Source organism: Paramormyrops kingsleyae, chromosome 6, assembly GCF_048594095.1.
Source record: "Paramormyrops kingsleyae isolate MSU_618 chromosome 6, PKINGS_0.4, whole genome shotgun sequence".
NCBI lineage: Eukaryota > Metazoa > Chordata > Actinopteri > Osteoglossiformes > Mormyridae > Paramormyrops > Paramormyrops kingsleyae.
In genome coordinates, this window is record NC_132802.1 from 24,555,166 (window position 1) to 24,578,375 (window position 23,210).

A 23,210-nucleotide genomic window follows, 5' to 3' on the forward strand; every position below is an offset into this window, starting at 1 on the left:
ACGTTAAAGGACAGCTGTAATATACCTCCTAAAAGCACATTTGATTTGAAAGTGTGTGATGCTGTATGGCATTAAATCTGATTAAAGTTCATAAGAAAATTTGGACTAATTTATAGAATTGTCCAATTTATTCCATAAATTCCATACCCTGCGGCAAGTTGGTTCTCTATGTGTGCTGTGCAGTACTGTGGTGGAGATAAGAACTTGAGCCGAATTACCATCTCTTCACTGTGTACCTTCCGCTGAGCACAGCAAAGTCTCTCCAAATCTTATGTTATTCACCAGTGCCACCACCCTCCCCATCACCCATACCTCATCCTCCTTGTGTCCGACCACTACTCCTGTCCTCCCTTATCATTGGCTGATCGAAGTCAGGTCGTCACAAGGATCCTCAACATCACTCTACAATGTGAAAGACTCACGGGCCAATGGGAAGCAGTTGATGTCAGGGCTGCATCACTGACACCGCTGGAGGCCTGCAGGCAGCAAAGCAGACCTTCAGGACTTAAGTGGGTAACCCACCTGTGAAGAAAGTGACCATATCCAGAAAGGCGACATGGGAGCTGGGGCGAGTGCAGAGGAGAAGCACTCCAGGGAACTGGAGAAGAAGCTGAAGGAGGATGCGGACAAGGATGCCAGGACTGTCAAGCTGCTTCTGCTGGGTAAAGTCTGCTATTACCAAAAGACAGCAGTGTTTCACACAGCAAAGAAAGGGTTTATAGTGTATTATAGGGCTTATAATATGGCCCACAGGCCATCTGTCCCTCCTGCTCGACAAAGAGAAAATACATTGTCTTTAAGATTGTCTTGATATTGTCTTGGGAAACACTAGTGCTGGAGTAAATCCAGTGAAGGACAATGGCAGCCAAAAAATAATAAGTAAAGGTTTCTCTTCAGCCAAAGTATTCAAAGTCTCAATGGCCCATCACAGGAGTAGAATATTGTATCTATTATTGTGTTGGTCCAAAAAAAGAGTATAAAACTAATCAAATGTACGTTATCAAAAGAATTGGCAATTTGATGGCTGTTGGAAGTTTTGTTGTAATTTCCCGTCATGGATTTAAAGCAGTATATGGAATATCTAGGTGAGCTAAGCTTTCTGGTGCCCCTACCACTCTGGCAGGCATGATCAGAGATAAGTAGGTTGCTACTTATGAGGAAACAACTTGCACTCGTGAACTGTTTCAGTGTTGCATATTTTTGCCATGCGATGTTTTCTTATTGAATGGAAAACCTACATAGTCCAAAAGTCATTAGTCACAAAAAGAAACTGTATATTTTCAGATCGGGAGCCAAGACATCATTTTCATTTAATTGCTACAGAATTCCCCATTTTGCTAACCCTCAAACTACAAATTTTGCAATACAGAGGTTTTCCAGACACAACCCACCAGTCAATCTCTGTGACTCGCTGTTCCGTGTAATAATATCTCACAGGGTCTTGGTTGATTCAATCTGGTGAGAATTAACAAGCAGCTTAAGAGGGTAACCTGTCCTTAAACTTATCCTGAGCTCTGTAGGAACTGCTGGACATAAAGAATTTTACCTTTTATAAAATCTAATGCTTTGCTAATTTGTCAAACAAGCATATCGAAACAAGATTTAGTAAACAAGCCTGCTTCAAAAGAGAAGCTTGTAAAATAATCTCATAATCAGCACTAACCCATCACACACTGAACATTTAATGAGGAGAGACAGCCATAACCTATTAACTAAGGTGCAGAGCAAACGCAAGAAACATCTTTATGGTAAAACCCTTTCTTTTTTATTTCTATCTACTTAATACAAGAAATTAAGGAAATATAAAATGTTATGTGAGAAACTGCTTATCAATTCCTGAAACATGATCCCTGTCAATAATAAAATAGTTCGAATTCTAGTATATTGCTATGCTGGATCAAAACAATTATTTTTTTTTACCTAGAATGGGCTTGCATATACCTACCAGTCCTTCTGAACTATCAAAACATGCACACCTTCCCTTAATAAGGGAAAGCTGTCTTTGCCCAGTCAGAGGGTGATTCACTTTTCTCAGAGATTTGGAGATTTGGGTCAGGGACAGAGAGCATTAAATTACCCCCCACTACTCGCCCATCCCCTGACATCAGCTATAATGTGTTTATCTTTCACAGGATTAAGATGACAAACATTAGCTTAGTAGACCTTACAGAAGGCTACACTACATCCAGATTGTAACTTATTCTAAGGAATAGTAAATACAAAGACACACCATTTATGGTTTATAATGATTTATAAAGACAAAAATCCTGTACTGAGCTCCACATACATCTTTGCCACCATCCCTGAAGCTGCTAATGTCTCAGACTTTAGGTCGAAGTCATGCCTTGATTCCCTGCAATAAAAGGCTTGTCTGATTTAAAAACAAAATCAATAACCTCATTATATTTAAATTCACCTTGAATGGCATGCATTGGAGCTTATGATATATATACACTAATAACAATAGAATCAACTACACAAAAACATGCAAAAACAAAGCAATGAGAGAGCAATAGTGTCCCCTAGTGGCAATTAAATACATTACTTAGATTTAGCCTGGATTTTTATACATATTTGAATAAATTTATATTATTGATAATACTTTCATTTTTTTCAATTATTCTAGGGGCTGGTGAATCTGGTAAAAGCACAATTGTCAAACAAATGAAGTGAGTATCAGAGAAATTCATGTAGTTGGTGTGGAATGACTCCAGCAGCTATAGAAATTCTTTGCCATGTTTCATCCCCCATGAATGTAATTGCACCCACACAGAATTATCCACCAGGATGGTTATTCACTGGAAGAGTGCTTGGAGTTCATTGTCATCATCTACAGCAACACTCTGCAGTCCATCATGGCCATTGTGAAGGCGATGAGCACTCTCAGCATCGGCTATGGAGACCCTGCCCAACAGGTAAAGAGGATGACAAGAAAGCCCATCATACAACCAAGCACCATAAACCTATCAGAGGCTCTACTGCTGTAACACGTAAGCTGAAAAATACAGATCTGGCAGCATTACCTATATTATGGAGAATGAGTTCAACCGAAATGTCTTTGTTATCAGACCAGTTAATTACGTTGTTTTGAGGTAGTACATAGAAATATGCACTAAGGACTAGTATTTAATGATTATGTGCCAGTTACGTGCCTGTTTCTTCAGGAGTGTCTTTCTGCTCTCAGGATGATGCCAGGAAGTTGATGCATCTAGCAGACACCATCGAGGAAGGTACCATGCCAAAGGAGCTGTCAGAGATCATCATACGTCTCTGGAAAGATTCTGGTATCCAGGCCTGCTTTGAAAGAGCCTCGGAGTATCAGCTGAACGACTCTGCTGGATAGTACGTCAACGTTTTTCCTTTAACTATCTCTGTGTTTATTGTGAGGCAGTGTTTACTTTGGGGTGGGGGGGGCATTTAAGAGAAGATGGTCCTTTGAACAGGAGGGCTGGTGCTTGCCCATGTGGGGCACCCTACACTGCATGCTGGCACCACAGTGGGTGCGTGGGCAAGTCGATTTCCCTTTCATGCACAAGTCAAATCAACGGGTTAAATCAGCACTCCCTCAGAAGGGAGTATTTAATGTTGGTGACTTCATGTCACCAGTAGGATTGAGCGACCTTGTGTCAGAATGGTCCAGAACACAATCATAAAAACCTAAAATCACTTTTTCACATCCAGTGATGCTTCCTAAAATGGACAAAGAGGGAAATTGTGGTATAAGTTTCATCTTTACACAAATGCAAGCCAATACACATTAATCCATAAAGAGCACCTCATTCTTTTTACAAGAATGTTGCTCTGTTGATTAAGTAACGTTAATAACTTTAATTGGTCAATTAATCACATCATTTTTATGCCTAGACATAAGCTTTTGAATACCATGTTTTCAACTAACATAATGGAGTTCTTTACAATCCTATCAATTCTTACTGTTGATCCTGGATCTTCATGAATGACTAGATATTGGTTATTTTGACTAAATCTCCCTGACCTGTTCTGTCATTTTAAGTTACCTCAATGACTTGGAGAGACTGGTACAGCCTGGGTATGTACCTACTGAACAGGATGTGCTGCGATCAAGAGTTAAGACCACTGGTATCATCGAAACTCAGTTCTCCTTCAAGGATCTCAACTTCAGGTGGGGTTAAATCAGGACTATTAATAAGATACACATACCTGCAGAAGTCATATGACAGCATATACTATACTAACTGCGTCAAGGCCAGATAGGAGAAACTATATAATATAGGTTTACATAAACATAAAGTTTAAACAAAAATAGATTAGATTGCTACATTTCATTGACTGTTTTTTTTTTTTAACTAATTCACAGAAGACACATGGGTGGCTTGGTGGTTAATGGTTCTTATCTGTGCACTGTGGGTATTAAATGGGTATAAAATTAATTTGAGTTTCATTTGAGTGCTTTTTCAGAATTAGTATCATTTGTTTCACTAATGACATTCAAGAATGAATAAAATTAACTGGCACAGAGCACAGAAAATGGACGCACATTAAACACTTTCGTAATCCCTGACTCCTCCATCCGGACTTCCACTTTTAGGATGTTTGATGTCGGAGGTCAGCGCTCTGAGAGAAAAAAGTGGATCCACTGCTTCGAAGGTGTGACATGCATCATCTTTATTGCTGCCCTGAGCGCCTATGACATGGTGCTGGTGGAAGACGAGGAAGTGGTAAGAAATTAGTACCCAACAACCTCTAGTGTGGCAAAAAATACAGAGCAGTGTTTCCTAATCCGTCTACATTTTCGCTGAGCTGGGAGGGAGCAAAAACATGGACCCACTGTGGCAGGGGCGTCACAAGCATTTTGAATGTGGGGGGGGACACACTGGAATAAAACTAATACTTTATGTTAAATGTAGGGGGGTCCAAACGAATAATTATGAAATGTGAGGGGGACACGTCCCCCTCAGATTTAATGGCAGCGATGCCCATGCACTGTGGGTCCCCCAGAACCGGACTGGGAAACACTAATGTGGAGCAATATAGTGATATGGGAGTTGAGACATAAGTGATGGCAGGTGATAAGGGCAGGGGCACATTAATGCACGGGCTCACCCAGGCTGATGCCCAGGGGCCTCCGTTAAAGAGCAGGGTTGCCAGCTCTCACGCATCCGGCATGACTCTCATGCTCCCACACTCATGTAAGAAATCTTAGGGCAAATATACCGTATGTTCTATTACAAACTTAAAATTAGCTACATCAAAAGCATTAGGATAGTTTGCAAAAGCCACAGACTATCTACAAGGTAATAAAATTGTTACATACATGTAAATGCGTGTGCATGTGTGTGCAGACTTGTCTTGAATTGAAAATCTCACTCCAGCCAGCTGACCAAAGTTGGCAACCCTGGAAAAGGGGGCCCTCGCTGGTCAACAACTTTGACCGTCGCTAGTAGGGAGGCCTCGGATCATGATAAAATGCCCCTAGATAAGGGTAGCATTTATAGCAAAGCAGTCCAGATACCAGTGTGGAGAGTGAATTTATGTATGTATGTAAAGAAATCACTGATTCCTATGTGGAATATACCACATAGGAATCAGTGATTTCTTTACATACATACATTTACTTAGTAGGCACTTTTGTGCAAAGGGATAGACATGTGAGAAGAGCCTGCAGTCAGACAGCGGCATCCCTGAGGGGCTTGGGTTAAGGACCTTGTTCATGGAACAAATGGTGATATTATGACTCTACTGGGCACACCACACCTCCGCAAATTACATCTGCAGAATTGATTATGACCGATCTTGAATCGATTAAGCTGAAGACAGTTATTTTTATTAGGACAAACACAACTAGAAAACTTAGTAAGTTAAGAAAAAATAGCAAGTGTGATACTGTATGTACATCTACTTTTCTTAAAAGGCTCAGTGAGTTTGTTGGATTTTGGTTGTATTGATTATCTGTAGCTATTTTTAACTTCAGTGTGCTTTCTCCTCCATTTTCCATCTCCTACCCAGAACCGAATGCATGAGAGTCTGCATCTGTTCAACAGCATCTGCAATCACCGTTACTTCGCCACCACCTCCATTGTACTCTTCCTTAACAAGAAGGATGTCTTCATTGAGAAGATCAAGAAGGCCCATCTCAGCATGTGCTTCCCTGATTATGATGGTGAGCCACCTGCATTTGTTTGCATGTATGCAGTGTAGAGGGTGAGGTATGTTAGATGTTGTTCCAGCACAGCAGTATTGCAAATATTATTTGACTTTGAAACCCAATGTTACCTTTATGTAAATAACATTCAGTATTGTCAGTAAAGGTTTGTATGAACTGTGTTCATGCCATAGCAGAATTACAATCAATGCAACTTTAAGCTAAACTTGAAGTCTGAAATACATCTCTTTAAATAAGAGTATACACATTAGGGTTGCAACAACTAATCGATTTAATCGATTATTAAAATAGTTGCCAACTAATTTAATAATCGATTAGTTGGGTTTACGTTATTATACACATAAGTACAGTGGCTACCTCCTAATTTGGGAGCAGTAAGCTAACCAAAGCCGCAGTGGCAGTAAAGTACCATTAAGCTGAATGCCAAACGCCATAAAAGAAAAAGGTGACGAGAACCAATGGCATGCCTTGAGTAGCTTACGTGATGAATTCTGGGAGAACTGAAAAAAACGTTTAAAAAACGCCGGAGGTGGACACAACAGAGTCTTGTTTTAATTCTGCCAGAATTTGACGATAATTAGCTAAAATTAGGTCGGAGAGACACTGAAGTATTATGTGACGTTGTGGAGTTTTTGGATTATTTTATTCAATTATTCAGATTACTTAACGCAAAGTCTTCATTCACCCCCCCCCCCCCCCGATTAATCGGAAAAGTAATCGACAGATTAATCGATTATCAAAATAATCATTAGTTGCAGCCCTAATACACAGATACACGTTATACCTATATAGTGGCTCAGCATTCCATTCACGCAGAATTTATCATACCTAGACATAAGGTTTTGGATACCCTGTCTTCATATGTATCTGTTTAACAATACTTTAATTGCCATGAGGTCCCAACACCTATGAGGATGCAGGCAACTACATCAAATTGCAGTTTCTGGACCTCAACATGAGACGAGATGTTAAAGAGATCTACTCCCACATGACCTGCGCCACAGACACAGAGAACGTCAAGTTTGTGTTTGATGCTGTCACTGACATTATCATCAAGGAAAACCTCAAGGACTGTGGTCTCTTCTAAGAGCCACACCTCCATAAGGTGAGAGTAACATCTCTAACTCTTGGCTCAACTAAGCCCAGTACCTACTGCTACACAGCATAAAATACCATGGCCCTGTATTTGCCATCATCCAAAAACACATATTTCCACTTCTTAATTATGTTGTGAACTGCCACGGCGTAATGAATATAGTTGTCAGGTACGGAATCATTGAAATCCACAAGGTGGCAGTAGTTGACGCCTGATAATTTGGTATCCCTTGGTAGCCTGAATTCCCAGATGCTTGCTGTTATTACTAACTGCACATTTCTGCCTTTGTCCAGGAGTGGAATGACCCCTTGACCTCAATCTGTCTCCAACGATCAATGTGACCTCCAACTGAGGACAGCATCCAGTCTTCCTTTGAGGACACCCTGCCCTTTCAAATCCAAACCAACGACAAATAGAACATGTAGATGGTTTAATGATTCTTACCTGTACAGCGGCTGTTAGAGAAAAACACCCAGACCTGTTGGGTCATTTGTCATGAAAGACAATGGGTCTTTAGTTCCCAGAAAACCGAATTATGACCAATTTCTAAAAATGAGAGATTAAATTAATTTCTAAGACCATAAACTAAAACTCTGCCATTCATAACGGGCAACTGAAACCTCTAATCCTGCATTTCAGTTACTGTTGTCTTTATCAACAATGTACAATTACTGCTGTTGCCGTCTTTGATATTATTCTTAATTTATCTGCTTCAAATCGATTTGTAATATTGTTGCTAAGTTTTAAGTTGAGACCTGCATTCTATAAAAGTAAATTGAAACAAATATTGCAAAAGTCCTAACAACTCTTTCAATATGACCGTCACGCAAGGAAGTGTGTAGTATAAAAAGTAGAGAAGTGCACATATCAAAAAATAGCAGTAAATCAATGTTTATTCTTAAACCTGCAGGAACAAGTCAAGTAGTTTATAATGGAGGTTGTATCCAATACCTGCATAAGCACTTCATGCGGTAGTAGAGACATTACATGATAGTTTGCATCTTAAATCAGCACAATGCACTCTATAGTGGTAAAGGCAAATGAACCTGGCTTATAGCCAAACCTTTCAGAGTAAGACTAAGATAAACAATCTGTAAAGTTGGACTTTGCTTGCAGTGCTAGAGGTTACATTGACAGAGTTATAGAAAGCCAAACTTCGGCATGGCTTGTACCGCTAACCCTAAACGGCACACAGGAGCTGTGACAGGCAAGGGCAACGCAGGCAGAAGGAAACCGGACATTCCGGTTCTGTTAATTTGCAGGTCAACCATTTTCGAAAAGGTGACCGGAGTAGCATGTTAATCCAAGTTAGTGTGTAGTCTAGCCTGTAAACAGCCCATGTACTGTACAGGACTCATGATGGCAAAGCAAAATATACCAAGTAAAGCTTAACTAGCAAAGCAAACCTTTCATTTTCACTGCTCATTTTACTTCACACTAAAATTGAACAAGTTTTTAATCACTATAAAGAAAATACTCTATATTTGGTAGTTAGACATACAGATAGAGCAGTCTCTCTCTCTCACACTCACACACACACACACACACACACACACACACACACACACACAGCAAGCAACATTTTTCAATTCAAGTAAGGATTTAGTCAACTTAATCCAAGATTTTTTTTTTCCCATTTTATTTGTTGTTAACAATGCATGGGTGTACTTTTACAATCTTTCCAGTCTCAGACTTAAAAATTGTCGTTACATAAAAACACTTGCAAAAATTAAAAACAATTTTCTAAAGATTCTATTGTAAAGAAATGGCACATTTGGTGAAAAATGGATACCACTTGTAGTTTCAATTTGTAAACACACCTCAAAGCAATCCGATACAAAGAGGAGATTCTGCTCGTGTGGTCATGATAACTAAACAGATGTTTCTTTACAATTACTGGGAAGATATGGGATGTGAGGTGTTTGGCTAACAGCAGCTTGGGAAAGGTGCTTGATGGGTGACAGGTGTGTGGAATGAACCCCCAAACCCACCCAACCCTGCCATGGCTGCAGGTTGGGAGCATGAAGCTGTTGATGGTAAAGCGAGCATCAGAGGACCCAGATCTTTCCAGTAGGGAGAGAAGAAGAAAAAAAACACTATAACAGAACTGAAGGATTTCAGTACGGAATCTGCATGATTGCTGGGAAGTGCATTAGCATAATACAAGAGCAACTTCTTTAGCTGTAAAAAGCAATGCTTGCCACATCACTGACTAAAATCCAGAGTGTTCATATTGAACAGATCGCACCTTCCTGGTCCAACTGTCACTGTGCAAACCTTTAAGCTATGTGGCTATGGGCCACAAACTTCAACATGTTCCACTTTCAGTAAGATTGGAAGAATATGATATACAGTGTATAGATATGACCTACAAACCATGCAAAGATCTGCTTGAGACCTATAGAGCAAATCATATTTAGAATTATTTAAATTAACATGCTAAACGTTCCAGAGTATGAGGACATATGAATACAAGAAATGGCTCCAATAACAGAAACAATGATATTCCAAGCATGCAAATTAATCTGCTTAGAAGTTGACACATTATAAATCCCTGAGTTTCCTATCCCCTTTTAACACTTTATTATAGAGCTTCGGACAACATAGGTAAGATGCACAAGCCACATAGCACATGGAAATTGTTTGGATTAACAACTCCATATGCATGTATGTTACCATCTCCAAGCAGGAATCCAGCTATATATTTAAATAGACTTAACTCACAACCAAACCTGGAACAGACAAACCTCGTCCTCTAAAAGGCTATGGAGAACAGTCATTCACATTGTTCTGATGGCCATCATTCAAACTCATCATTTTCTAAAGAGCTTGTTGACACGCAAACTTAAAATGAACATGTATAAATTGCTATAGGTCTAACACTACACAAAAATGCCCTAATAAAATATGGCTTTATTTTGTTATATAATTGAAACACATTGTTCTTTCCACTTAATGAGAACTTCAGATTCAATTTTGAACAATTCTTTCAATATAACCCTACATGCAACTTGCGAATTATCGTTTAGATTTTCAAGGGAGGCTTACTCCACATAAAAAGTCCTTTAAGCAAGTGAAAATAGTGCTAGTTATGTCTTAAAGTTTTCCATCATTCAATTTAATCACAAAGCCAACATCTTACAGCCCAAAATCCCTTGGAACCCAGGTATAAAAATGGAAGAATTTAACTGGTTGAAGGCTCACAAATCACCTGCAGAAGCATATGGCATCTGAGGCAGGAATTTAAGACTGTAAACTGAGTCCACTGCATTTCATAATTTTAAGGACATTGCTGTGATAGACTATCATGGACTAACCCCTCAATATCAAAATTATCTCCAGCACAACTCACAATTCTCAGGCACAAATGAAGCTCCATGTACATCTATTAAGAACAGAATCAGGGCATAGTGCCTTAAAATGCAGTCAAAATAATGTCAGTCAACATTCCTACATATGCATAACTTTAGCCTTGTGATAAGCATTGAAAGAAGCTGCATCTATCATCTGACTTATGGCATGTGTTTTATTGCTGGGCTACAAGACCCGTAAACAACTTAGTACTTAGCGATGGTACTCTCAGATTTGTCCACATAAGGCAGTGCAAATGAGGCAATATTCTGAATTATTTAGACCTTTTTAAAACTTTAAGCACATTTATGAAGATTGATGCAATCTTTCGCCTAAAGGACTGTAAAATCGGATGACCCGATGTTTTAACTGTTGACCGTCATTCTCTAATGTTGCCGAACACTGCATCAACATACTGACCCATTAATCTCAACCTTCGACTAGACACATTATAATTTTAAGACATAAGTGTAGACCAACAACCCAAATCCAAACCATAATTTGAAAATATATTTAAAGGAACCAAAAAAGCACTTGTACAGTTGGATTACTTGGGAGTGAAAAGACCAATGGAGTGAACAAACAAGCTCAGAAAGAATTCAACTGAATAGGTCGCTTCCTACTGATCTTTGGTTTACAGCTTCTAACCTCAGATCAATAAAAACCACTAACAGAAGCATCAAGCATCGAGTCATTTTCAAATCATATTAGTATAACATAATGACATTACAGCCTCAGATCAGTGTAAATTACCTTACAGAATATAACAATGCTCGGAAAATTCTTTACATTTACATCCACGGATCACAGAGGAGACCGTTGCTGTCATACTGAGGATGCAGAGATGCAGTATTGCAAAAAGGCAGAGAAACTTCTGTTTGTTTGTGAAGATGGAGAGGAATTGCATGAGATTTAATTCAGGACCATAATCTCCGTAATACAGGTGTTACAAATAATTTTAGTGAGGCAATAACAGGAAGTAATCCAGGAAGTACTTCTGCAAAAGCAAGCATATTCATGGCAACAAAAAGGTAATGTTTTTCAGAAGTAGAAACCCGTATTACTGAAACCGAAATCCTCCCGGGGAGCTGGAGGTCAGACCTGAGGAGCTGATTCTCCAGCAGCCCTTCAAGCCCGGTCCAGAGATGGCGCCGCAACTGGTGCTGCTCTGCGGAGCTCACAGGAGTCCCACCATCTGATCAATCTGCTTCATGTAAACACTTTTCAAGGGCAGCGCATACCGGCGTTCGTCGGGAATCCGGTCGCACTGCGGGCACACAGAAGAGGGGAGACAGTGTCATAGGCAGCTTGCCACCATTCTGTTCCAGCTCTTCAGCTCACTTCAGAAAAACAGTCTCAGCAAATTAAATCTCACAGCAAAATCCACTTCTGAATGACTGAATAGAATAATAATCAGAACAGACAATGTACAACATGCAGTCCCAAAGACAAAATAACACAGCAAAGATATTAAGAGCACTGTATTGTTTAAGTTCCCCAGGCTGTTCTTCCCCACTCACATTCCAGTCCCTTTCACTGTCTGGCACTGATCTTACATTGCTGGTGTTGCTGGGAGGCACGTTGGTTGCATCCTGATCCGTAAGCACGCCTTCCTTCCACTGTTTCTCCCGGAAGCGCTCGTCTATGGGAACCACATGACCCTCTGTGGTAAAGATGTATTTATTCTCAGATTTGTGTAAGGGGTTGTCCTCATCAAACAGCTGGGAAAGTTGGACAGTGGGGAAAATATGGCTGTTAACAGGGACACAAGCCTCTCTCTCATAGCACCTCCCAGCATTGATCATGTGTGTTTTTTTTTTTTATATATATAGTTAATTTTATACTACTTATTTTAATATAAATGCATATACATGCAGTCAGTCCTGCTACAAGGTGAGTAATGCATTCCTGAAAAACCTCACGCTCACTAAAATCACATACTAAAATACACACATCCAATGAGAAAAATAGGTTTTGAGGAATGTGACTCCAAAACTTAACTTACACCAAACAAAATTAATTAAATGATAATATCAGTGATACCAGTGGTCACTAATGTATACATAAGCATTTTAAATAAGAAATAATAACAAAACATGAATAAGTTATATCATAAACATCATAATCAGCTCCTGTAGGCTACAAGTCCACAAGAATTGTAACTTATCAATGGCTGAGTTGGGAGAAGAGAGCCAGGGCCACCATGTGGCTGCCATACGCACAGAGCACATTTACAATGGATTACAGCACAGGGACACCAAAGGCAACGTGGCTACACACAGCCTACAAAAAGCAAACGTAAGTCAATTAAAAAAAGGTTTCTGTGTGTTTTTGTATGATAATTAGATCATTAATTTAGACTAAGACTTTTCTAGGGCTGCAACTAATGATTATTTTGATAATCGATTAATCTGTCGATTACTTTTTCGGCGAATTTTGTTTTAAAAAGCGTCCGGTTGGTTCAGCATAATACAGTGATGAACTGTACATAAGATAAATAACATAAGGCTATTTGATTTGTTTAATAAAAGGACAAGATATAAACCTGTTCTATAGGAAAGGTAGCCTTAAATGACTTCTGTTGTGATCTTGTGCTATATATAAAATAAAATTAAATAAAATTAACTTGGGGCGCCCCCCTAATAGAATGGTAGGGTAAACACATTGTGGTATATGTAGCCACATAATAGCTGATTGTGTTGACAACCACGACTTCCCCTGCGTTCATTTAAACATGTTTGTGTGTGAAGGGACGGGGCGGGTAACGTGGCCGGCAGTAACGCCATTGGTTGTACTTGAAGTTATTAGTTATCTAATCCGACAGTAAATGGCTCATTGATAAGAATAAAAATCCCGAGTCCATGACAAGAACGAGTACAAATACGGCTGATTCAAAGACAAGGTCGAGACCTTCAAAAACTGGTCTTACTACAACATTTGATATTACTATAAATTTCTATCATGACGAAATGAAGCAGTAGTGTAGTGGTAACAAGAAATTTAAGGTGGGTAAACTGCATGTACAGCAGTAAAAACGGTGGGTAACTATATTTATATCCTTAACATTAGTGATCTCAAAAAAGGTGAGTAAATGCTGTTTTGTAAATTTAAAAGGTGCGTAAATGGCGTTTATGTGCATTTACCCTCCACTACACCACTGAATGAAGAATTTGTGTTAAGTAATCTGAATAACTGCATAAAATAATCCAAAAACTCCACAACGTCACATAATACATCAGTGTCTATCCTACCTAATTTCAGCTAATTATCGTCAAATTCTGGCAGAATTAAAACAAGACTCTGTTGTGTCCGCCTCCGCCATCTTATTAACGTTTTTTCCACATTGTATCGGAGACTTAGGTACAAATATATCACTCACGTTAGAACAGAATCACGGTGTGATATCACGCGTTGTAGCAGGACTAACTGCAGTGAATTTATTGGATGGATGCATTAAAATATTTAGTATCGCACATATTCGGCAGACCATGCTGGTTGTGCCCCTGCACTGCTTCTTAAGCTGCCTGGGACAGACTCCAACCCTCCTCCCTCCTTCCCTGTCACCCCACGACACTAACGGATAAGCAACTGAATTGTGGGTGAATGGAAGGAATACCCAGAATACTAAAGCCCTATTTGGACAGGATTAGTTTTACCCAGAGTGGTTTGGTATGTACTTTAAGTGATTTGTCTGGCCAGTCCGGACGGGATTAAAATTACGGATCTCCAAAGTAATTTCTTCAACTACATGACATCACCAGGTAAAATTAATCCCCTCAGAAATGGGCATAATTATGGAGGGGGGAAAAAAACAAACAGAAAAATATAACCAGTGATAAGCTCAAAGAAAGGATGCTTTTCTGATTCTACGTTTATAACAAATTGATGAAATGACAGAGTAGATACCTCTGCGGCCACCAACCCCAAGGGCTGGCTGACTGATGAAGAGATGGGGTGCGCTTACCAGGTAAAGGTATTTACAGGTCTCACTGAGGAAAAAGCTTTCCATGCGGTCCTCTTTGGACTTGTCCACCACATGATGAAGGGTAGCATAGCCACACCTGCCGGATAAAGGGAACTGTAGCATCATACAGTCTGGTCATTTTCAGCCTTTCAAATGAAGGCACATCCTGATGTAGAGTTTGTTTAAAAGGCGTGGCCAATCTCACACCTCTATGGCTGAGTCCTACCTCTGCTGTGTGAGCTTTGCATGCCCCCCGAGCTAGCTGCAGGGTTCGAAATTAGTGACGGCCCAGGACCAGAGAAAAAATATGTCGGCCAAGTTCACGGACCAGTCGCTGTCCCATTCGGGGCAGTGATGGTGTTTCTGCCAATCACAGTCACGAAGTAGCATGTCGAAGGTAAGTCACTAAGCTAGCTAATACGTGTTGAGTGTAACTTTGCTCATAAATGGCAGTAGGCACAAAACACGAGTATGTCATAGTACGCCAAACAGCCAATCAGCTAGCAATCAAGCCTCACTATGTAGCCAAGCTATGCTACATTAAATTTAAACAGTCTCAAAAATTAGCTAGCTAGCTAGCTAGCTAATGTAGCTACATTTAAGGCAGATGGTCCATTGCGTTGCGAATATATAAGTATGGAAGTACTTTAAAGATTCTACTCCCCAAACCCATTAGCGCTTTATGGGACTTGGCTGCTTTTGTTATTATCCATAATGACTTGTTATCCGATATATAACCCTCACATTCAAACTGCAGAAGATGAGAGCCGTTGGAGTAGCTGCGGATATGCTCGATACTCAGCATTACTGCTCGATTGCAAACATATGGCACTTTTCTGCCAATGGTAGCAGTTTACTTCAAATCTCCTTTACCAATTACATTGTTTACACGTGTGCTGCGTTTACATGCACAGAATAACCAGATGAAGGTAATAATTCGTTTGAATTCTTTTACATGCATTTCAAAGAATCAGTTCCTTAAGTAACCCAAATTTACATGACAACATTATATAGTGAGATTAAGGAAAGTATCTGGGTGAGTGTCGTGTTTCCTTTTTCACAAGCATGTGACTGGTTAGGCCCAGTTGAAGAAAACATTAAGGTGAATCTTTACTTTAGGAGACACAAGGACCTTAGTAATTCAGTTATTACTGAAGTATAAATCATGAACAAAAACAGTACCTGCGTGAAATACATGCTATTGTGAAATGTATGAATTAATTAATTGTATGAAATACACTATTATGATTGACTAATGATGAACGAACATGGGATCAGTTCATAACTAATGCTTAGTTTTGGATTAATTAATATGTTAAGTAAAGGTGTACTGACTGTACTCCAACATTATTTGTGCCCCCTCAAGTAAAGTCTTACCAACATATCTTTACATTCTGGCACTTACAATAAATTCAAAAACTGCAATCGAGTGCCCTAGTGGACCAATTACATCTTTAAGTCTGCACAAGATAGAGAGGCAGACAGGAGGAGCTTGCGGTGAACGATCCACAGTTATCATCAAATGTATTTGTATGAATGAAATCAAAAATGATTTAGTTCTTTGCTGTTTGGATGAATCTTTATACACGAGATTCATACATGATTAATAAATTAAGAGTTTTCTGGAAAAGTTCTTTTTTTTTATTTTCCTGGGCCAGTAAAAATATACAAGTGGCTACATGGAGGAATAAGTTGCACTGGACACTTAAATGGCATTCCTGCCCGCAGAGTACGTTCCCTGCAATGCGACAGCCGCCCAACCTACTGCCCCAGGCTGCCAGTAAACAAGCTCTGGGCCCCTCTGTGACCCACCAGAGCAGCTTCAGAAAATGGGTGGATGGATTGCACTAATGGATTTACTGGAGGTCTTGGCTTGAACTGAATTCACATGTTGGAAGCAGAGAATCAGGCCCGCCTACATTATCCCATTAAAGGGGGAATACCACATTAAGCTCTGTGAAATGCTTTAAATGAAATGAGCCTAAAAAAATCTATTCCATGCTGTACATTTCACGCAATCCGTTTCCCTAATTAAATTGTACCAGTTTGGTTCCTCATATACTGTAGTTGCCCTTAGATCATAGCCAGGAATACCAGTGTTCATCTTCTTGAGACCATTCTGAGTGGGGATGGAATGGAAAGCAAATGATTGTAATTTACATTTTCATTAAAACGCTCCTGCTCCCCTTCTTCATTTACAATTCAGGTCTTACCTGACTTTGGTATATTTCTCAATGCTTTGAAGGATATCCATTCCCACATGTAAATAAAAAGGATTCTTGGTAGCCTGAAGAGGATTGAGAGCATAACACAGCAATCCTCAACATCTATATCACAACTGGGTCCAGCCCAAGCCAATGTTATGATCGGCTGTAAACAATGACCTGAAGTTTAAACAGGAGATGTAACGGCAGTGTTGAAAAAAATAATAGTACCCAGCCACTTATATTTACATTTATATCTGGAGATAATCTACTGGAAAAAGTTAACAAGTGCAAACCCAGAACCTAAAGCTGCCATTTTTGATTATTTATATGCATGAATATTTACATGGTTCCCAGTACCTGGTAAAGCAGATATGTGGACTCCACCAGCTCAGGTCGCAGGGGGTAAAAAAGAACATCTGGAGCCTGCAGCTGCCAGTTATACCTCTCAGGAAGAGCCCCAAATCGCTTCCAAATGGCATAGTAAAAAGCGTGCAGGCAGATCGCATTCTCCACATCCCCACTGAGCACCTGAGAAATGAGGACCGATTATCAGAGGTGGCCTGACTATGCCCTTCAGGAGAACAGTACAACTACATCCACTCCACTTTTTCTAGATCAAGGCATATGCAAGTTAACAAGTTATACGAGTTATAAATATAGGGAAAACAAGTTAAAGCGATTTGTATTTGAAACCACGACGCATGTCATATGACGTCTGCATTTCTTCCTACTTCCTCTCGTGTATCTGATGGTTTAAATACCTAAAGACTTCTGCACTGCTGAAGCGTCTGTGACGTGACAGGTGAGAGATCTACCTGAAGCCCGGGAAAGAAGGCCTGCAAGGAATCGATCCAAGTGTTCATTATCTGCCCGCTGAACATATTTACATTAACATAGAGTGGAGGGTCACCTTCCCCTTCGTTACAGGCTTCCCGCCTACACAGAAACATAGATGGCAAAGACAGTAAATAACACAGAATGCTGAGAAGACAAGTCTGATAGCAAATACACATACATATTTACACATATACAGTAATTATTCCCACAAAATTTCAAACATACCCTCTTCTGAGGTGATTCTGAATGCTCTCATAGGCAGCTTTGAACATCTTGTAGTCTTCTTTCTCCCCAAAGAGGATGTAGGACTTCAGTAAATATTCATAAAATGAGTCCATTCCAGCACCCAGACCACTCTGCTTACCCACCCACTGGCCTGTCTGGATGTTAACTACATTTCCTGAGAAATAAGAGGACAAATCAGACAATTAAAGCCAGGCAGACTAATCACCCTCCCCCTCAGCTCAACATCCAGTGAGATCATAAACATGCTGTCGACCATAGAACCCAGAGCATAAGATGAGGGCCCATCAGAATGACGCGTCAGAAAGACATTTGCTCAGGCCACTTTCCCCAAAATAACTTGGATGGAGTTATGTAATCGTCTGACTGTGACCAGAAGTTCTGACACAGCAGCACATATCTTGAAACTTTCCACAGCTGGAGAACAGAATTCAGATACATCACCTAATCATCACTGCACCGATGCCACCAATAAACTTGAAGCTCCAAGCTGACAATGACCAGCAGTAAATAACACGAGACTTTTCACACAATGTAGCACAATGTAAACAGCTATTAAATTAGGAGCATGATACATCTTACACCAGTCTTGATGGCTTTTATTTTTTATCTTTTTCTTGGGTGTGGGGGGGGGGGGGTTGTCACGGCAGCAGCACTCACCCAGCAGACCAGTCTCATTGCTCCTCAGACTCCACAGTGCCTTGACAGCCCGCCTGGCCACCCACTCGAACGTTGAGTCGCCGACGAGGCGGCTCAAGATTCCAAACTCCACCAAAAGGGAACCGGCGCCCGCTGTGCACGTCTCATTGATGCTGTCAGGGGGGACGCCATTCTTAAGATTTACCTACAGGAACAGGGGGAAAGAGAGAAAAAAATAAAAAAAATCCTTAAACCCACAGCTTCATTACCACACAGTGCCACCAACTATTTACATACCAAAACAATACTGTTTAGCATTTGTCACTGACGTGGCAACATTTGTTTTAACGCTTTTAAGTGATAAACAGTACAATTATATTACTGTTCTGCTTCATTTTAAGAATTATTTCCAGGTGAGCTACCACAAGACGCCAAGTTAAAGCTACATGCGACGTGTTAATCTCACTAACGCTACTGCTCTTCTATTGGGGAAGGATATATCATTTTAATGTCCTGCAGTGCGAGGAGTATGCTAAGTCTTGGGATCCCTTTGGGTCGGCTTTTTTGAACCTTTCCCAGATTGGTCCCTCACCCTGGGGTAGGGGATGCCCGTGCTTGTGTTCTCGAAAGCGGGCAGCAGCCGGACGGCAAGGTCGTGCGCCAGGTGCAGGAGCTCATTGTCGTAGTCCTTGAGGCCCACATTGCCGAAAGGCTGCTTGGAATCAGTGAGAAGGATGTGAGCGGATATCAGGCTTCCAAGGATCCTGAGGTGGAGGGAAGCAACAAAGAAGAGTCGCTGTTATTCATACACTGCTCAGCCACTGCTCAGCCACTGCTCAGCCAGTTATACAGTGGAAGAAAAAACCTTTGCTACACTGCACATTCCTAATAAAACCAGCGAGCAGCTGCACCTGGTTCATGAGAACGTTAGTAGAACGCAGCCTCCACTCTGCAGCATATCCTAGAATGTTTACCTTCTGCTTCTCTAATGACTTGTGACAGCAATTTTTCAACTCATTGTTTTATTTTATGCCTTGCATTAGAAGCATTAAACATCTGTATATAAAGCTCAATATTTCTGAAATGATATTGTGCCTTAGAGAGGAACTTTGCTCTTAGAAAAAAATACCACGAAAGAGAAACCACAACTTTGCATATTAACCGTTAAAATTGTGTCAAACTAAACAGGTGGGGGATGAGAACGAGATGCTGGAAGAAAAAGTCGTACCTAATGTTGGCCTCAAACACTTGTACAGTAGAATCCTTATCGAAAGACACTGTGTCAATCACTAGCTTTACAGCTCTGTGAAACTCTGACACATTCCCCAGCACCTAGCAAAAAAAAAATATCAACACATACCATCAGTTAGTGTTTGCATTGCATTCATTGCATATTTTTCAGTTAAACAATTCTTCAAGGAAAAAAAAAAACTTAAGAAGTATGTTAATAGGCAGACATTTAAAACACAGTATTTACTACTGTTTGGAATCAGGAATTTATGGCCATTCCTTTGGTCAAGGATGAACAAGGATACATTAAGAATAATACAATAGTTGCGTAACATTCTGGATCATCAGCGCACATTACATCATTGGAATCAAATTTCTTTAACTGATATATGTTAATTACTCTCAGCTATACATTTAACTAAGATATACTCTTTATGCACAACTTACATATTATATGAACACAACAGTGCAGGACAGAGTTCACTGAGGAGGCACAACTAAATACTTTAAATACAAAGGCCTATTTATTGCGGGGGGATTAAAGGAAACTAAATGAAATACTTGGGGGCTAATGACCCCCACCCCCCCTCCTACACGCCGGTATGAACATTTTAATGGCTTAGTAAGCAAGGCAGACATGGCCAGGAATGTTTTACAGATTTGTCTTGACAGCATGGTCTCAGGGATCCACTATGACAGAACATATAAAGCCAGAGTTACCCTGGAGGTTAGCTACACCACCTGATACCAGGTCAGAACAAGCATCGGCCCCACGGCAGCAAACAAACATCATTTATCCGTATCTTCTAGCATTATTAAGATTGATGGGTGTTGCTGCACTTGTAGCTTGGCCGAGATGCCTGACAGACACCCTGCAGCTGACTGAAAGTTCACTGAAACAGACTGCGGCCCCCGACACACGAGAGGGGATGGGGAAACAGCAGCGTCAGACGCGGAGCATCATCCCTCCAAAGCCGGCTGTGGTTAGAGGGGGCGCAGGAAGGCGAGAGTGATGCGATCAGTCGCATCTATACAATCAAACAATACGCTTCCGGCTTCACTGTACGGCTAAAGCCAAAAAATGTCATAGTGAAAAAGAGAAAAGTCACCTAATCTCATAAGGAGAAATAAAGAAAGAATAATGTGTCAGCGAGCTTACCAAGAGTGTATCAAGTGTGTCGATGAGGGTCAGAGAATAGTTCCCCAAAACATCATTGATATTGACGTTTGACCTGAAACAGTAAGACTGATTTAACCAATGTCATTTAAAACACAGGATTACATTCAACGCGAAGCACATAGCGACTCTGCACATTAATGTCATGAGCAATCAACAGGAAGCCGTCCAGGGAAAACCATTTTGATAACAAATACAATGCTGTGATTATTCACCTCCGGTTCTGGGTATTAAACAGAAGTTACATCTGATCAGGGTATAGTTAACTACTGATAAAACTAAGTTGGACATTACTGGGAAATACTGGTCAATATGACCGGCACTTACGGTGTTAATGAACACAGATTTATAACCGGATTGGCAAGTTAAAGTTTAACAATAACCTTGTGCACATTTTCTATACCATCCGTAGGCTGGCCTTCAAAGGGGCAGGTATTACGTTGAGATGCTGCATTTACATACTAGCTTTGTCCAAATTCCTTAGCTTACATCTTTGTGCGTTTGTCCTGCATCATTCGCGTGAGTCACCAAATGACAGAAATCCTTCAGCTTTCTAACACCCGGGGGTTATTCACAAGCAGATACATAGCATGGCCAGTCAAGAAAAGAGAATTTAAACAAGAAATCTTAAACCACCTACGCAGCGGCATCCTGTCAGCATATGAAGACTTCATTTACCAGCTTGTTTTAACCTAGTGTCGTCGTCATGTATTTACTGATAATTCCATAGTGAAAGCACCACGTCAGTTTTCACCTCTACGCGCCACTTACAGAACAAGCAGCCAACTTTTTATTCAGGTATTTACTTGACACAGATACTACTGTAACTGTCACCTAACAAGCTGACAATTTAAGAAAGACAAGAGAAAGCCACGTACGGGTTAAGGACGTCTGGTCCCCTCCCTTGACAGTCTATAGGGTTAAGCTCATCATCAGGAAAAGCATATTTCATGTAGTTGTCGTATCCGAAGTAGAACATTTCTTTGGCCATTCCCCGCATCTCCGCCTTCAGTTTGTCGGGGAAGGAGCTGTACTTCTTCGCATATTCGTCTTTTCCATTCTGAAAGAAGCTCAGATATGATTTCTTGTGGGGATGTTCATTATCCTTAGAGCACGTCCTGTGATATCCGTCTATATCGTCACGTAACTGATTTAACCACGAATTCGTCCTCGAGTCGTCCCTTTCTTTCTCTTTGAAAAGCTCAATTTTATGTAAATTGAAATTGAAATTTATGGGGAAGTTGAATCCCCAGCTAGGTCCCAGTCCAAATGCAAGCCATATGACAAAATTGAAAACCAGTCTCAAGAGGAGAAGACCAACTACTATTGACCTCCATTGCATCTTTGCCCTGGCGCAGCTTTAAAAATCATAATTCACGACGACAATGTCTTAGGAAACAGCACTGAATTGGCCCCGTCTCGTTCACTTAACTCCAAGGTTTCTCTCACACGGCTCCAGTCAACAAACCAGCCCCTCCCCGGTTCTGGAACATGATTGGCCGTCCCTTTGGTTGATCATATAGGAAGTGGATGCACACGAGTAAATGTGATTGGCTGTTGCGCACGCCAGTCTTCTGATTCCCGTTTGATTTCTGTGTCGTGGCGAGCTGTTCGTTCAATAGAAAGCAGAACTTCCAGCCAATGGAAGCGTCACAAGTGTGAGGTACCGTTCGACGGCGAGCCTCGCTGGCTTCTGTGCGAACTTTCCCACAGCTGACCTTCAGATATGCGCTGCACCTTTGTCTCAAAATTGTTCAAAACAAGCTCGCTATAAAAAAAATCTGTTGTCGCATCGAATTGATAACATTTTTAAAATAAAAAAAATGCTAATTACCATATAATGGGTAATGACTTATTAGGCAGATATTTAGAAGGGGAGTCATCGAATGTATGTAAATCCACTACGGACAGGCTTTTAACCGAACAAAGTAATAATTTTCTTGGAAATGCGCAGGTTTAGACTTTTTGGGATGAAGCTTTCAGATGCACTTGAACTGCGGGCACTAGCGCTGGACGTAGGCGTGCTGAGGGTGATTCGGCACCTCTGGTTGTCGGTAATGCAGCGTCATAATACTGTAGGGCAGCGCGTCAGAGAACAACGGAGCGTCATGCTGATTATCTCGATATGGCGCAAAGGCGACGTCATGATTATTTCGCCAAAAATGACTACCGAACCACCACACATAAAAAACGATTTGTCATGCCAATATATAATAATTCCTAGTATATCTGTAATGAATCTGAAATTGGCGCAGTTGGAACTGGATATAGTGTATGTGTTTGACACCTCTATGGGAGGTGAATGAATCATATTCGTGAACTCT

General features: G+C 40.5%; 2 protein-coding genes across 4 annotated transcripts; one reads left to right on the forward strand and one right to left on the reverse strand.

Moving 5' to 3' along the window:
* The first annotated feature begins 556 nt into the window (after nt 1–556).
* Nucleotides 557–7,229, forward strand: gnat1 (guanine nucleotide binding protein (G protein), alpha transducing activity polypeptide 1). Its single transcript, XM_023805509.2, has 8 exons — nt 557–662; nt 2,627–2,669; nt 2,774–2,915; nt 3,185–3,342; nt 4,013–4,141; nt 4,568–4,697; nt 5,986–6,139; nt 7,039–7,229. Exons 1-8 carry the CDS (start codon nt 557–559, stop codon nt 7,227–7,229), a joined length of 1,053 nt encoding a protein of 350 aa, XP_023661277.1.
* A 1,645-nt stretch (nt 7,230–8,874) lies between these two features.
* edem1 (ER degradation enhancer, mannosidase alpha-like 1) lies at nt 8,875–23,099 on the reverse strand. Of its 3 annotated transcripts, none has more exons than XR_002837440.2 (12): nt 21,765–23,097; nt 20,869–20,941; nt 19,708–19,811; nt 19,072–19,243; nt 18,501–18,684; nt 17,823–17,997; nt 17,576–17,696; nt 17,118–17,288; nt 16,767–16,840; nt 14,554–14,650; nt 12,146–12,252; nt 8,875–11,856 (listed from the first exon to the last, which is right to left on the reverse strand). XR_002837440.2 is itself a non-coding variant. In XM_023805471.2 (12 exons), the coding sequence occupies exons 1-12, from the start codon at nt 22,226–22,228 to the stop codon at nt 11,767–11,769; spliced, it is 1,926 nt and encodes a 641-aa protein (XP_023661239.1). In that variant the 5' UTR covers nt 22,229–23,099; the 3' UTR covers nt 8,875–11,766. The 3 variants fall into 3 exon arrangements, 2 of the variants coding, with proteins under 2 accessions (XP_023661239.1, XP_023661240.1); XM_023805471.2 differs by having other exon boundaries at nt 12,110–12,310; nt 21,765–23,099; XM_023805472.2 differs by having other exon boundaries at nt 12,146–12,310; nt 21,765–23,093.
* Nucleotides 23,100–23,210: the final 111 nt, after the last annotated feature.